The sequence below is a fragment of the Tyto alba genome, unplaced genomic scaffold, assembly GCF_018691265.1.
Source record: "Tyto alba isolate M040663 unplaced genomic scaffold, T.alba_DEE_v4.0 Super-Scaffold_42, whole genome shotgun sequence".
Taxonomy (NCBI): Eukaryota; Metazoa; Chordata; class Aves; order Strigiformes; family Tytonidae; genus Tyto; species Tyto alba.
Window position 1 is genome coordinate 31,638,065 of NW_024881318.1, and position 14,151 is coordinate 31,652,215.

Sequence of the window (14,151 nt, forward strand, 5' to 3'; positions counted from 1 at the left end):
TGCCAGATACCAGAAACAGCTGGAGAAACGATCCAAAAGAAATACAATTTTATTAGGTGTACTGTATTAGGATGATTAGTTAACACGTAAATCTTCTTTGAGTACAATACCTGGTGGTGTCTCACAAAGCTTTTCAATTGTAGGAAGATTTCCAATCAAAAGATCATCCGCTATTACATTTAAATGAAACAAAACATTGCAAGAAAACAAAATATTTCAAGCAAAAAAAAGATGTTAAAAAATTAATATAAATAAAAATACTTTGCAAATTAAAATAAGGCTAAAGCATAAAAGAAACATTAAATTATGCATGCCTTAATCTTTGCTTGGAAAATGATAATTAGAGTCAACTCTCCATTATTCAGAAAAAATAGGGTAAGGGAAACACTGGACTGTGCAAAAGTTAAAAGAATACAGACAGTAGTGCAGACTATACCCTCAAGCCCCGAAGTGATTCAGCTGTCTGCACTGTCCTTCCCAGCTCTCCAGGACTATTTAATTCATACAGTCAGTGCAGGTGGAACCAGCTTTGTTTATTTTTGCTAGGCCAGGTTAATAATCATGTCAAACCTTGGTGTCAGCACACACCTCCTTACCTCCTCCCTCACCTCATGGTTTCATTCTGTCACTGTCTCCAACAACACACACACTCAGAGAGCTGGGGCTATTGATGCTGCTGCCACCAACTTTTGGTTCCTTGGCATCAGTGCTGAGGCCTGAGGATGTGAGCCTGGATGGACTTTGGCAACCAAAATATCAGTTACCTTTCTCTTATGTTTCTCAGCATTTGGGAAGCTGGTGGACACTGAACTGTAGCAGCTAAGGCTGGGCAGACCTTAGAAGCTTTGGTCCTGCACAGGGTGAAAACAGCTGCACTGCTTTCAGTGCAGAACTCTTGCTAGAAGCTGTGCAGATGCTCTCCTGAGGTGCTGAGCCTGGGCAAGGAATCCTTGGCATCAGTAACATTCACAGATAACTGAATATTAATGCAAAAATCTGATTTAACTTGGGACTAAACTGGTAATAGTGTCCAGGAATGAAATACTTTACTACAGAAACAAGTTAAAATGTGTTTAAGCACCCCTTTGCCCCTCAAGTCTCCTCTGCATTTGTTATAGTCAAATATCAAAACTGAAGGACTTTCCTTTAAAAACATTAGATATCCTTCTGAAATTAGTGGCAACACATGAAGACTAATTTGCTTTTCATTTTTCTTTTTTGGTTGGTTGTTCTGCTTTTACTAAACACCTCTGTTTAGCTTATATACTTCACTGGCTTGAAGAAAAAAGATGCATTAGTTTCTTTTTTTTTTTTGAAACTGCAATTACAGGATAACAAACAAAATAAAAAGAACATAAGAAAACTCAATTTTGTGAATATTTATATTAATTCAAATTTATCAGTATCCCAAAATACTTCTGCACCTATACAATAACATCTTCTGAACAAATACATGATAACATGTTGTGCTCAATGAATGGATATACAAGCATACTAATAAGAATTCATGGAATATTAATTTTGAAAATTATTTCCCTAAAGAACATGCCATAACTGGATCTATGGTCTAATCCAATTAAATCCACTGTCCTGTCTCTCAGTGTTACTTGGAAGCAGGTATTGCAAAGGAAGCTTGAAGTACCTATACTGGACTCAGATATGGAACAACTAACTCCAATGAACGGTTCTCCTAACAGGTAGAACCTAGTGGCATAATTATGTTGTTTCTAAAATAATTTGAAATGGTTAATTTAACTTACCAACTGTAGGTGTGTTTGCTGCACTGAGGGAAGCAGAAGAGGATATTGAGGAAATGCTCTCTGCACGTGCCAAGGGAGCTGCAGGAGGTGGACTTGAGTTAGAGGTCAATGGAGGACTGAACGGCCTAGGCTGAACAAAAGAAATTACAATAGTATTACACAAAGTGGTTTTAAAGACCTGAAAAAAAAGCCTATGAATAGAAGAGTTCTTTATTTCATGCCCCAATCAATTTCATAGTGTTTCTCAACATAGTTCCTCTAATGCTTTATCTACTCTAGTTTTTAGTGTAAAACAGAAACCCCCCACTTTCCATGGGAATCAGTTCCATTGTCTCATAGGTTATCATTATTAATCTTTTGCCTAAGTAGTTAAGTCTAATATATTTGATTATGTAGCAGCCTGTCAATAATTGTGCTATAACACAGCAGCAGAAGCTAAGCCTACAGCCCTGTGTATGTGTGCAGCAAATGTGGATTTACAGAGCTAAGAAGCTACTAACAAACTGGGAGTCCAGCAGAGAGCAACTAAAATAGTTGGGACTGGAGTACATGGGAGAGGGGGACAAGATGAAGCACCTGGGTTCGTTCAGCTTGGAGAACAGAAGGAGAGATCTACTATCAGTCTTTTATTAGCTAAGAGGGGGTACAAAGAAGGTGGAGTCAGGCTCTTCTCAGAGTTCAAGAGCTACAGCAAAGGAATCTTCAGCTGAATTTAGGGAAAAAATTCCTTCTTGTAACCTCATGATTAAACCCTGGGACAGGTTGTCTGATGAGATTGCAAGATGTCCCTCTCTGGAGATTTTCAAAACTCAGCATGTTCCCTAGCAACCTGTTGCAATTTTGGAGTTGGCCCTTTTCTGAGCAGGAGGTTGGCCTAGAGATCTCCAAAAGTCTCTTCCATCTTAAATCTCTGGATGGTTTTATGATTCACTTTACTGTTTGGATATTAAACTAACTAATGATCGTTTGGGGATTAAGCTATCTAAAAGGTACTGGAACCCCTGAAGCATTTGTTTTGGCTGGGTAACTGGTTGAGTGTTTTTATTTATTTAGGTTCTATCACACTTGTTGCTGGGCATGTGGCTTTTACACAGACTATATGAATTGTAAAAGAAGGTTATATAAAAAGAAAACAAGTGACAATCTTACACTTGTATCCAAATAATAGCCAACTCTAAAAAAGAACAGTATAAAATGAATGTTGCTTTGTGCAGAATTGTACTTTATAGCAAACCAATACCAGCTAAATTCTTCTCTTCATTTATGATGACATGAAGAACAGATTCCTTGCTCTAAGAGCAATTACTACAATTTTCTATTGGAATGAGAAAAGAACCTTAAAATTAACTCCATTCTGACCTTTCAGAAATGCAAACCAGTTTAATATAGTGTTGCAGTTTGGTCAAAGCATAAGACCAGAATTTTGTCCGTAACAAGAATATGGTGAAAATATCTTGCTACTTTGAAAGACAGTAAGAGTATCTTACCACAGTAACATTTTTCCAAGTCAGTAAGTCAAATGACAACTAAAGAATCCCAATACAGAGGAGATTAAGCATGGCTTGGTCTGATATGCTGCCTGGGTATTTGCATTCTTTGCCACATTCCTTATCGGCAGGTGGACCTGCATTGCAGGCAGTGAGCAGATGCAAGCAGCGTGCAACCTCTCACTATGCCAATGAGCAGCTGCTGCAGTCTGCCACCTCCCTTCTCCACCAACCAGCACCAAGGGCAGGGAGAAGTCACAGCAAGGCTACTTGTGTCAACACGACTGATAAAGATCTACCTAATACCATTCATTCCCCAAAGGTTTGGTGATATCCCTAAATCAATGGATCTTTGTTCATAAATTCACTAGTATTTCACATTTTGAAAACCTCAATCTCATACACAGGCCATGCTTTCATTATCAAATTACTGGTTTGTTCAATTAAAAACATTCAGCTAATGCAAAAATTATGTTTTGGACCTTTGTAGTTCTTTTAAGAATTATTTTGTTATAGTAATATAGTTATCACGAACAACTTCCATGTCTATCTGGCAATGGTGAAAATCTGCTTATGTGATTCCTTGAACATTGGCTGGAAAGTAACTCCACTGTAACAGTGCAAATGAATGGTATATCTGAAATCAAGTTACAATGAAGAATTAAAAAAACCCAGTCAATACATACTATTTCATTAATCCCACTAAGTTTCCCAGCAGACAGCTTTGGTCTTGAAGCAGGCCTTGGAGGGGGTACAATGGTGCCTACAGAAAGAGGAGTTGTGGGTCTTGCTGAAAGAAAGCAAATTTAAGGAAATAAATATTAGAAGGGTCACAATGAACATAAATACGTACTCACTTGAATAGAATAACTGGAAATTATGTTTCTATTAGAAGTTCCTATTTACAAGCTCCATTTTGTAAGACTTGCCACTAACCATAAATGCTTTTAAAGTAGGGTCATGTAATACCCTGAAAAGTGACTCTAAAAATGGCATCATGGGCTTTCTCATTGTTCTCAAATTATTTTATACCAACTATTCTTAAAGGTTTGTATGTAAAAAGATGGTTTTACCTGAGTTTCCTTTTGTTTATAATCTGTACGGATTCAGAATATAGTACAGTCTTTCATGCCTCACCACAAATGAAAAATTCAGTGGAAATTCGTATTTGGTTCTGGCTGACAAAGGCACAACTCTGTTTACACCAAATTTTGCCCACTGAATTCCCATTGTCTTCAATAAGGATACACCTGGATAACAGATAAATTACTCTGTTGATTGTAAGAATGCACTAACTCCTTATTATGTCTTAGCCAAGCTACTGGAAGTGCAAAGCAGTTAAAAAAAATACTGCCCCCATGTCCTTCTTAACCTAAGAGAAACAACTAACAAATGGTGGCAGCAGTAGATAGATGCCACTTTTACAAAGTCACTTTTCTGAACAGCACTAATAGAACTGTGTTTCAAAATAAATGTTAGATGCCATCCAATGAGTATGCCAGATCTAAAATTAACTTCAGAATAGACTGAAATTCTAACATATGACTATATTGTTGCAGCATATCCTATTATCTCCTTCAAATTATTCTGGATTTCTTTTAAAAATTATATCAGTTACTGTTATCCAAAATGCAACTTTTAAGTATGGAGTTTTCTCAGGCATCCAGGATAACTTTGCTGTCATTTAAATACGGGAGTTTCACCACTAACTTAGGAAGAAAGAAATCAGGCTAATACTGACCACATCCCCTTAAGAGTTGCAAACTCAAATGTCCCCAGATAAATTAACTTCTAAAATATCAGTCATTCCTTTAAAATTCTTATTATGCTCCGACATGACAGTGCATGCTAAACACTGACTAGTCTGCTGCAGTACCACAAGTATTCAGTGAGTCATGGCACACAGTTGCCCAAATGCACCTTTCCTTTGCCCTCTTAATATGTTGCATTACCTTGATATCATCCTCACTGCAAAATACTGGGTGTTAAAAAGGAACAGGTTTAAATCTGATTTATTTAACTTTATTTAATCTGCAAAATCTATACAAAGCCATTTAGGAATGGAATTGTTTTTGCAAATGCAATCACTTAATCTGAGATCTCACTGCTGTCTGACATCCCACAAAAATACATTCCTAATTCTAGAAAAGCAAAGCTCTGTATAGTTAAGAGAAAGCAGTGCCTTTAATTGAATAATTTGAATTTTACTTCTTATTTCAAGCTGAATATTTACTTCACTGTCCTAACCTTTCAAGGAAGTTGGTGCTAACAAGCAGTTTAGTACATTCTAAGTAAGAAGATGAGTTAATTTTAACATCAGGTGAGCAATAATAACAAAAAGAAAAATGAGTCCATAGCTTGCTTTTTGGAGTCAGTTATTAGCAAAGAATAGTACACAACGCATGCTTGCCATACCCTTATCTGTATGAGCACAAGAAGACACTAAACTATAGTCCAGTAGTGCTGAAGATGATGTGGAAGAAATTTCAGCAGCAGTGCCAGTTTCTTCAATGAATAACTGTTCATGGCATATAGTATTATTGAAAAGGTCACTTTGATCCTCAGAAGCATAGATGTTGGAAGAATTCCCCAGCAAAGCAGAAGAAGCAAGACAGGCATTTTCAGTTTTAAAATGCAATCTTTGGGGATCCTTCTTGTTTGTGCTTGTGTGTCTAATTGTAAGAAGTTCATCAGCAAAGGAAATCCACTGACTCTGAGACCGTGAAACACAGGATAAAGTACTGGTACTCCCTGATGACGCTGCTGTGACACTAGATTTGCACAAAGTGCTAATGGTAAAGTCTGGTGAGGATGGGCTTGTAGACCCAGAATCTGTCTGGTGTTCAAGCAAAGACTGAGATCTACACCCAGGCAAATCAGTGGTAGATGAGGAGGAGCTCCTATTGTGCTCTTTTAGTGTAGCTGAAGAAAAAGGGAAGAATTGAAACTAGGACCAACACTGAAAAGATAAAAATTTCAATATTCAAAAAAGTTTTCAGTATCCACTGCATGAGGATTACTAGCCAGCATGAAAAGTAACAGCTCTACTAGGCTAAAAATCCCACCACTTACAAATAAGAGGAAAAATACCCCAGCCACATATAACATGTACTTCATTCATAATGCCAGCCATGTCAATTTCCATTTTTTAAGTAAGCCAAAAAGTAGTTTATTGTGTTTCTTTCCACTTACAGCTCTACTTCTCATGAGTTTCCTTATTCCTCTAACTTCCTCTGTGTCATGGTTTAACTTTCATCTTTGACTTTTCCTTCTTGTGTCCTATTCCATTTTTGTTTCATCTCCATAGCTTTCTGCTTTTAATTTATTTCAAAGTTATTTAATCAAACTTATCCTATCCTGCTCCTTCCAAACATTTTTATCTTCTTATCCTTAACATTTGTAACTGGAAAGCCCAACATAAATGCCCGTCTGGTGAATGAATAAAGACAAGCCAGTCATGAGATCCTGTTTGAGACTTCTCTGTCTGTATCAACCTGTATCAGAGAGTAACTATGTATGAGGCAACACCCACCCCAGTTTACTTCCTCTCTCATCCTAGTCTTCAGGCTGCTGGAAAACAGGAGTTTTCCACAAGTATTCTCTGCACTTGGCTGTTGCCTGTTGCAGTAGATGACAACAGAAGCAGAATATGCAAGGTTAGTCAACTTTCAACATCTTGCAGATTGACAAAGCTGGGAGCAACAGCAGAGTGACATACAGAATCAAAAAAGAGAGCAACATGTTTAAAAGTTCGGATCAAAAGTACAGGTGTCCTCTCTAGAGTGGTCCCTTTGCCATGAACAAGTACATTCTCTAAGCCCACATAAATAGAATTTTAACACAGCTTTCCCTTTCTAACATATTTTAAATATAATTCAAAGGCTTTAAATTACTACTATAAAGTCTATTCAAAAAGCAATGTGGAAATGTTCAAAACTATTTTAAAAATACATATGGATGGAAATGAGGAAGATAAATAAAAAGAAGCATTTTTTCAATATCAATAACTGGCTAAAAAATGTTTGTTGTGTTTGTTCAAGATAACCAAGTTAGCTTAAGCTTCTAATAAAGCAGCATTATTCATGGATGACCAAAGTTTTTTCCTGTGCTGCATAAACAGCTGTCTGCTCAAATACCATGGTAGTTTAAGTGTTCAATGATTAACACAAAGTTACGAGACAGTATCTAAAGAAATATTTTAACAGTAAAAAGAAAAAAGTAATCTGTGAGACATGCTGTATCATGATATGAGAATATGCTGTATACAAAACAACTAATTTATGTAATTTAACTTTTTGGAATGAGATTTTCAAAAGCTTTAAGCATCAGCTTACCTATATTAACCTTCAAGTTGAAGATAAACCACTGATTTCAAGGAAAATACAATCAGATCAAAATTGTGTATTTTTAAAAGTCTTTAGAACTAAGCTGCAGGTTAGTGAGCATCAGAACTTGATTTAAACAGCAATATGATCTACATTTGATTCAGTTGGGTTTTTTTCCCAAAATGTATTAGTAATACATTTGGAAAACCTATGCAGTAACAACCACCAGCATCCTCAACAAATTAACCATCCTCTACCTTCTTCTACAGACTCCAACAACAGACCAAAGCTAGTAAAACATATTATTTTGAGAAAGCACCACTTCTTTTCAGCATATTCCAGTAATATATATCTCTATATAGTTTATCCTTAAATATGTTACAAATTTTGATCCACTAGCCAATAATATTGACTGGTTACCTAAGTGAGGAGGAGACAATCTAATGATTTCTATCGGCTAGGTTTGTTAAAAACTGTAAATTTTAAGGAACATGAATTTTTAGTAAAAGAGTAAGTTCCACTTAAAAGGGTTAGATAGCAATGCTGGTTGCTGTTAAAAAAAAGGCCAAGAAGAATTAACACTGGCTGGGCAGAATTCCCCTACTGATATTTGCACTCTTCCTTACTATTCTCCAATCTGTATGATCAAGCACAGAGGAAAACAACTAGAAAGCCGTGATTATGAACAAAGAAGTAAGATATATTATAATTTTTGGAATACGTATACCTAGCTAAAAGAAACAGTGAACACTTCATTTCTCAGATATGTGGGAGGAGAAGAGTCTCTAAATTAAGACAGCAGGGGTTGGAAAATAGATACATAGTCCGTAGAATGAAAAGAACCATCGTACCTGCTACTGTTAATAAATAGTAGATTCTGCTTTAAATCCGCTGAGATAATCAACATAAATAATAAATAATGCAAATAAATACTTTTAGTGAGCAGGTCTAACATAGCCATAACATCTGTTTTTGTTTCGGTCTCTTCTTCCTTTTTATGAACTAGTTTCTCAACATCTGCTCTCAGCCTCTTCAACACATACCCATTCATATGCTATTTTGCCTCCCTTTCCTTCACTGTCTTCTGAATGTAACAATCAATATTGACTATTTCTGTGATACGATTTTTTTTTCCCCAGAAGGACCAGGTTTCAGAAAAGCCTGCCAGTGTCCTGCTCACACTAATATCCTCCAGAATCCTGCACCCCAAAGTTCCCATGCAACAACTGCCCTACCCCTTCTACCTCCTATATTCCTAAATCCACCCCTTTCCTCCCATTACCCTTGCTCTCAGGGAACTCCCCTTAATTCTAGTTTCAGTCCTGCCATTTTTATCCAGCTTCCCTTCTATTATGCCCGCACATCTCCTAACAGAATCATGGTTTCCTACAGCAAACAAGATCCTCACAGCAAAGTTCCATGGTGCTTTTGTACTATATAGCTCAACAGGTCTTCCTGGAAAGAAATCCATCTTTATTCACAGTGCTTGCACAGCTTGTCTCACAGTTGCTGCAACAACCTCCATTTCATCTCCCAGCTCTACCAGCTGAAAAAATAGGAATATATTCTAGATAGTGATAATTTTTTTTGAAAGTGAGAGGTTATTAAAAAAAGCAGAAGCAAGACAGAATTTTCCTGAGGTTTCTAGTGTTCCCTCTTTCCCTTTGCTCCCTAGCTTGAAAGCCTGATATACTGCACCTTCAGTTGTGTATTACTTACAAGATAATATACAGCTTTACAAAATTATTTAATTTCAATAGTCAAAGCATGTCCCTTTGCAATAGCTAAAAAAGCAAAAACAGGACATCCTGAAGTATGTAGAGAAAACATTTTCTACTATAAAATATTTTACCTGAGGAGGATGAGGATGCCAAGGAAGCTGAAGAGGAAGATTCAAGAGAACTGCTGAAGAGTGGATCCCATGCCAGGAGGTCACTGTTCCCCTTTCTATATTAAGAGTTACAATTGGAATATAAATGAAAGATGTATATACTCATATAAATCAAACTACAACTTCAGTAGTAGTTTGTTAATAAATATAATAATATGAAAAACAAATTTGATAAATTCTTCTTTATTAGTTAGTCTTTGCATCTAAAAAAGTACTTACAAGTTGCAGGTCAAGGAACTGACTTATACAGAAGGAGACTATCTGAACCAACACATGGTTTGTGTGTGGATATACTTCATAATATCAGTTAAATGACTGTAATTTTCAAGGAGACATATATCTTCAAATCCATTTATTTCAGTACATACATATATCAGCAATGTACACAGATCTATCCAGATCTGTGTCTTGTAAACATAAATACCTTACCATGGAAAACACTATAGGACAGAAACTCAACCTGTCTTATTTGAAATCTGAAATTTTAATAAACCCTCATATTTTGTAATAATTTAATTATAAATATCAATTGAGACAGATCACAATGAAGCAAATGCATTAGAAGGGAAAACAAATTCATAAAAATAACCATTGTTACATAACTATTCCTTAAGTCTTATGATGCAATAGATGCTTGACTTAAAACAGCAGTCAGTGGATATTTCCGATGAGTTTCCAAGTATTAGATCAAACTAAGACCAAATTCCTGCAAAACTGCATTTGACAGAATTTTAAATTTGAACTTACTCATTAGTTGGAGCAGAAAGCTTTGATTTTGTTAACTCCTCACCTAAGCAAAAGACACAGTATTAAATAAAAATTTCAGCTTCATTATAGAAAGATAGTAAATATTAATGGTTGCAGTTACTAATTATGAATTATTAAAATGGAAAAGAGAAAATGCATTACTTCTGATAATATCAATTCAGATACTCCTAAAATACTTTCTGATAGGAGAGGACTACACAGAGCAATGCATTTTGGGAGGAATTGTTGTTCACTTGAAATTTCTTCCTTAAATTATACTGTTTACATCAATATTATTCTTCAGCAAATCTGGCTTGGTTTCCAATTGAAAAAATCCCCTACAGAATAGAGGCTAATGCACTGTTCTCTATCTCCATGGCCATGTTTTATGTGTTTGACTATAGAATAGAGAGAGTATGCTTTGCTTGTTTCTGGGCCATACTAAATTTGAGCAGGTGGAAAGTTTTAAGAACTTGCACAGGAGTCTTTCCCATGGGGTTCCCCCTTTGGCTCTTGGATGTGTTCCTCATCACTGCCACAGACAGACTCATCTGTTTCCTAGAATAGGGAACAGCTGAATATATAGAAAAAGAAGACGTATCTAGAACTGACAAGAGAAATATTTTTCTCTTTTTACAATAGTTTGTTTTTACAATAGTTTGTTTTTACAATAGTTAGTTACGAAGTTTATTTCTTCAACAATTAAAAAAAAAAAATCTATTTTCGTCCTATGTTAAAAAACTAACATAAATAGACTAAAACTTAAAGATGCACACTTACTGGATGAATTTCGATTCATTAGTGCCTAAAATGGAAAAAACAAAAACAAAACCAAACCAACTTAGGAATAAATTATTTTACCAACTATCAAATAAAATGCTTAATAATCCCAGGGTTCTTATTTCCATTCAACTTGCTATAAGTTATTTTGCTTCCCTTTCAATGCCAGGCAAAACATTCTGAACTTGCAGAACACCAGAACATGAGCCAGGACAGAGCAACCTGTGCACACCCACCACACCAGTAAGAAAAGGCAGGAATCAACACTGTAGAGTTGACAAAGGGAGCAGTATTACTAAATCGCTTTACAGTCTGGGGCAGTAAAATTAAACAGCTTATACATCACATGGTATATATGAAAAGAAACATTCCTAAGGTTTTCCCAGTAACTCCCCTCACATACTACACTTACTTGGTTTTAATCTAAAAATGTGAATAAAAAGCCATTCTGTACTTACAGGACTGTGCCTCTGCTTTCAAAATGGGTGGGCGGGGGCAGGGGGAAGAGAAAAATCATCATTATTATTTTAATGTTATGCACAATATTTTCCTTAAAATTAGAGCTGTTTTTATTCTGATCTGAATATTGTAATAGCACATGTTAATACTATTTATTTGTAATATCATCTCATGGTATAAAGAATTGTTCTGTGGATTGGCAGAATACATCAATAAAGCCGCACTGTAAATGTTACGTGTATCCACACTATATGATCTGTTTTAAAGGTTTCTTTATTATTGAATAAGAATTAGTAAAGTATGTTAAAAGCCATGCTCAGCTATCTCCACAATGTATTACAGTGTCTTGTGGTAACAACAGCAGAAAGACAAGAAGTGAGCACTCCCAAGAAAGACTCAGAGGAAAGTTAAAATCTGAGACCAGAGAATTACTTAATGTTACACTGCAATACAGTGTACCAAAGATGACCTAGTGCACAAGAAAAAATGTATCATTGAACTTGAACCTAGAATAAATTCTGAACAATAAAAGATATGTTTACACTAAAGATTCTATAACAATTTTCTCTTCAATGGATTAAAAATACAAGGAAGAACATAACTTACAGATATTGCTGGAGAAAGAGTGATGTTCCCTATGGATACTTTTAATTCATCCAAGGAAGGCTTGGTATATTGAGAGCTATTATTTGGCTGGACAGGTTTTATTTCTACATGGAACCTCCTGGGTTCATCGTCTTCAGAGTCTGAATCACTGGATGAATAGAAATGGTTCTCTTTGGTATGTTTTTCTCAGTTAAGGTGGAAATACTTCAAATTAATCTGCTTAATCCATTTCATAATTATGCTCTAAAAAATTCTCATATTAAGTGAACACCACAGATAAACAATGCTGCCTAACATCTTTGTGCACTTATACAGACACTTCAAATATATCCATTGTCCAAAATTCACAACTCAAAGTTAAAATTTAGCTTTCATATTCCATTCAGCTTCATAATGATATTCTGTTCTGAAAGGCACTATGTCATATAACTGAACAGCTGCATATTTGAAGGCATCAGGATAAATTAAAGGTTCTACAGCAGCAACGCTTCTGCATATTAAATTTATGATTTGTAAGACTCAAACAGGGATTCTAACACATGTATGAAAAATGTAAAATCCTTTTAAACAAAGTGAAGGAAAGCCCTAGACTTTTTAATTAGCAGTAGAATGCCAATGGTACCTGTACCAAGCACTAACAGTAGAGGAAGCAGCAGCACCGGCAGCCACCATTACTTGCCCCTTTTGCAGAGTGGCACTGAAAATTTCATAAAAAAGGAAGCCAGTTACATAGAAGGCTGCACAGTAAACTGAACAATGTCAGCTGCTTAAAGCACTATCATCCTTGACAAAAAAGGGATCACAATGACAACTCAGCCCTCAAAATAAGCATAATATGAAGATGATTTTAGCATTGGATCTTTATATGCACAGGAACTGCACTAAATAAAAGCTCTGAGAGGCCTATGCTAAGTCTTAAAAGATGCAATTGCTTTGTCATGAAAGGATTTGAAAATTTTCATCTACTTAAATATAAAGGTTTTGTACTGCCTAGGAGGAGCACACATATTCTATACCTCGCTTCTGCTATTTTCACTTGGAAATATTCCATCCATTTGAATGAAAACTCTTCAAACTATTCCCTCACAAAGATTAAAACCTGAACCCTAAAGACAATCCAATTCCATTTCAAATGAAAGAATCCCTGGGTCACAGTGAGGAAAAAGTCAAATATCTTCATCTTACAGCCTATCTGTCCCCCAGAATGATTCATATCTAGAAAAGAAAGTTTTAAAGACAAGTTGTTTTTCATTTAATCAAAAGGTATCATCTTCAAATTTATCAAGTTTCAAGATTCATTTCCTACCAATCATACAGCTCTTGTAAAGTGCTTTTCCAATATTTAAGACTAGACTTACTAAGACTGACTGCTATTTTGGTAAAATAATGTCCTCCAACAAATCATCTCAAGAGTTCCCATCAACAGAATAAATATCCACTCTTGGAGGCTAAGAGAGGAAAAGAGGAAGGGAACTTATAACTTCCTGAAGCTGACCAAGATTTTCAGAAGCTGAAGTACTACTACCTGGCTAACATGGATTGCAAATTATTGAGCTTTTTCACTGATTGTATGGCCTTCTCTATTGTTTCACAACATAAAAGATAATGTAGAAAAGGATGCCCAGATGAATAATTTACAAAGCACGAACGCTGTTTACTCCTCTCTCCCTTTCATAAATATATGCAAAGCATGTAATAATGCCCCTTTCAGAACCGGATAGAAGACTTTCACTTTTATATCAAATTTGTAGATAGGAGATAACATGAACTGATTTTAATGGTACAGGAATCTTCATTGGGGGCAACAGAGACATATTCTTCAAGGTTGGTGAAAGCAGAGAAGCTATGATGATGGACTAGCACACTTTAAGGTGCTGTTAACTGCTTAAAAGTTTTCACAATTTAAGGTAATTGTAAAGTGTAAATTTACCATTTATCTGCAGTACCCAGAGAATTCAGTGAATATACCTCCAAAAATAAGCCATCTTGCTAACATATTAGGCTTGCTTAAATCTACAGCATTATTCCCAGCTCTTAAGTAGAGCTTCCCTCTGTTTCTGATGGTAGGATAAAAGACAAGAATTTTTTCCTTCAAA

At 35.7% G+C, this 14,151-nt stretch overlaps 1 protein-coding gene across 4 annotated transcripts in view; it reads right to left on the minus strand.

Moving 5' to 3' along the window:
* Window positions 1-14,151, minus strand: part of FCHO2 (FCH and mu domain containing endocytic adaptor 2) — a 96,439-nt gene that overhangs the window by 15,236 nt on the left and 67,052 nt on the right. The window contains exons 13-20 of one of the 4 annotated variants that reach the window (XM_033008683.2): window positions 12,056-12,234; window positions 11,449-11,460; window positions 10,991-11,015; window positions 10,211-10,253; window positions 9,425-9,519; window positions 3,934-4,037; window positions 1,761-1,890; window positions 111-170 (exon numbers count right to left, since the gene is read on the minus strand). In XM_033008683.2, coding sequence (XP_032864574.2) covers window positions 111-170; window positions 1,761-1,890; window positions 3,934-4,037; window positions 9,425-9,519; window positions 10,211-10,253; window positions 10,991-11,015; window positions 11,449-11,460; window positions 12,056-12,234 — 648 coding nt within the window. Of the gene's footprint in view, window positions 1-110; window positions 171-1,760; window positions 1,891-3,933; window positions 4,038-9,424; window positions 9,520-10,210; window positions 10,254-10,990; window positions 11,016-11,448; window positions 11,464-12,055; window positions 12,235-14,151 lie in introns of all 4 variants that reach the window. The other 3 variants (XM_033008682.2, XM_033008685.2, XM_033008684.2) reach the window with 3 other exon arrangements.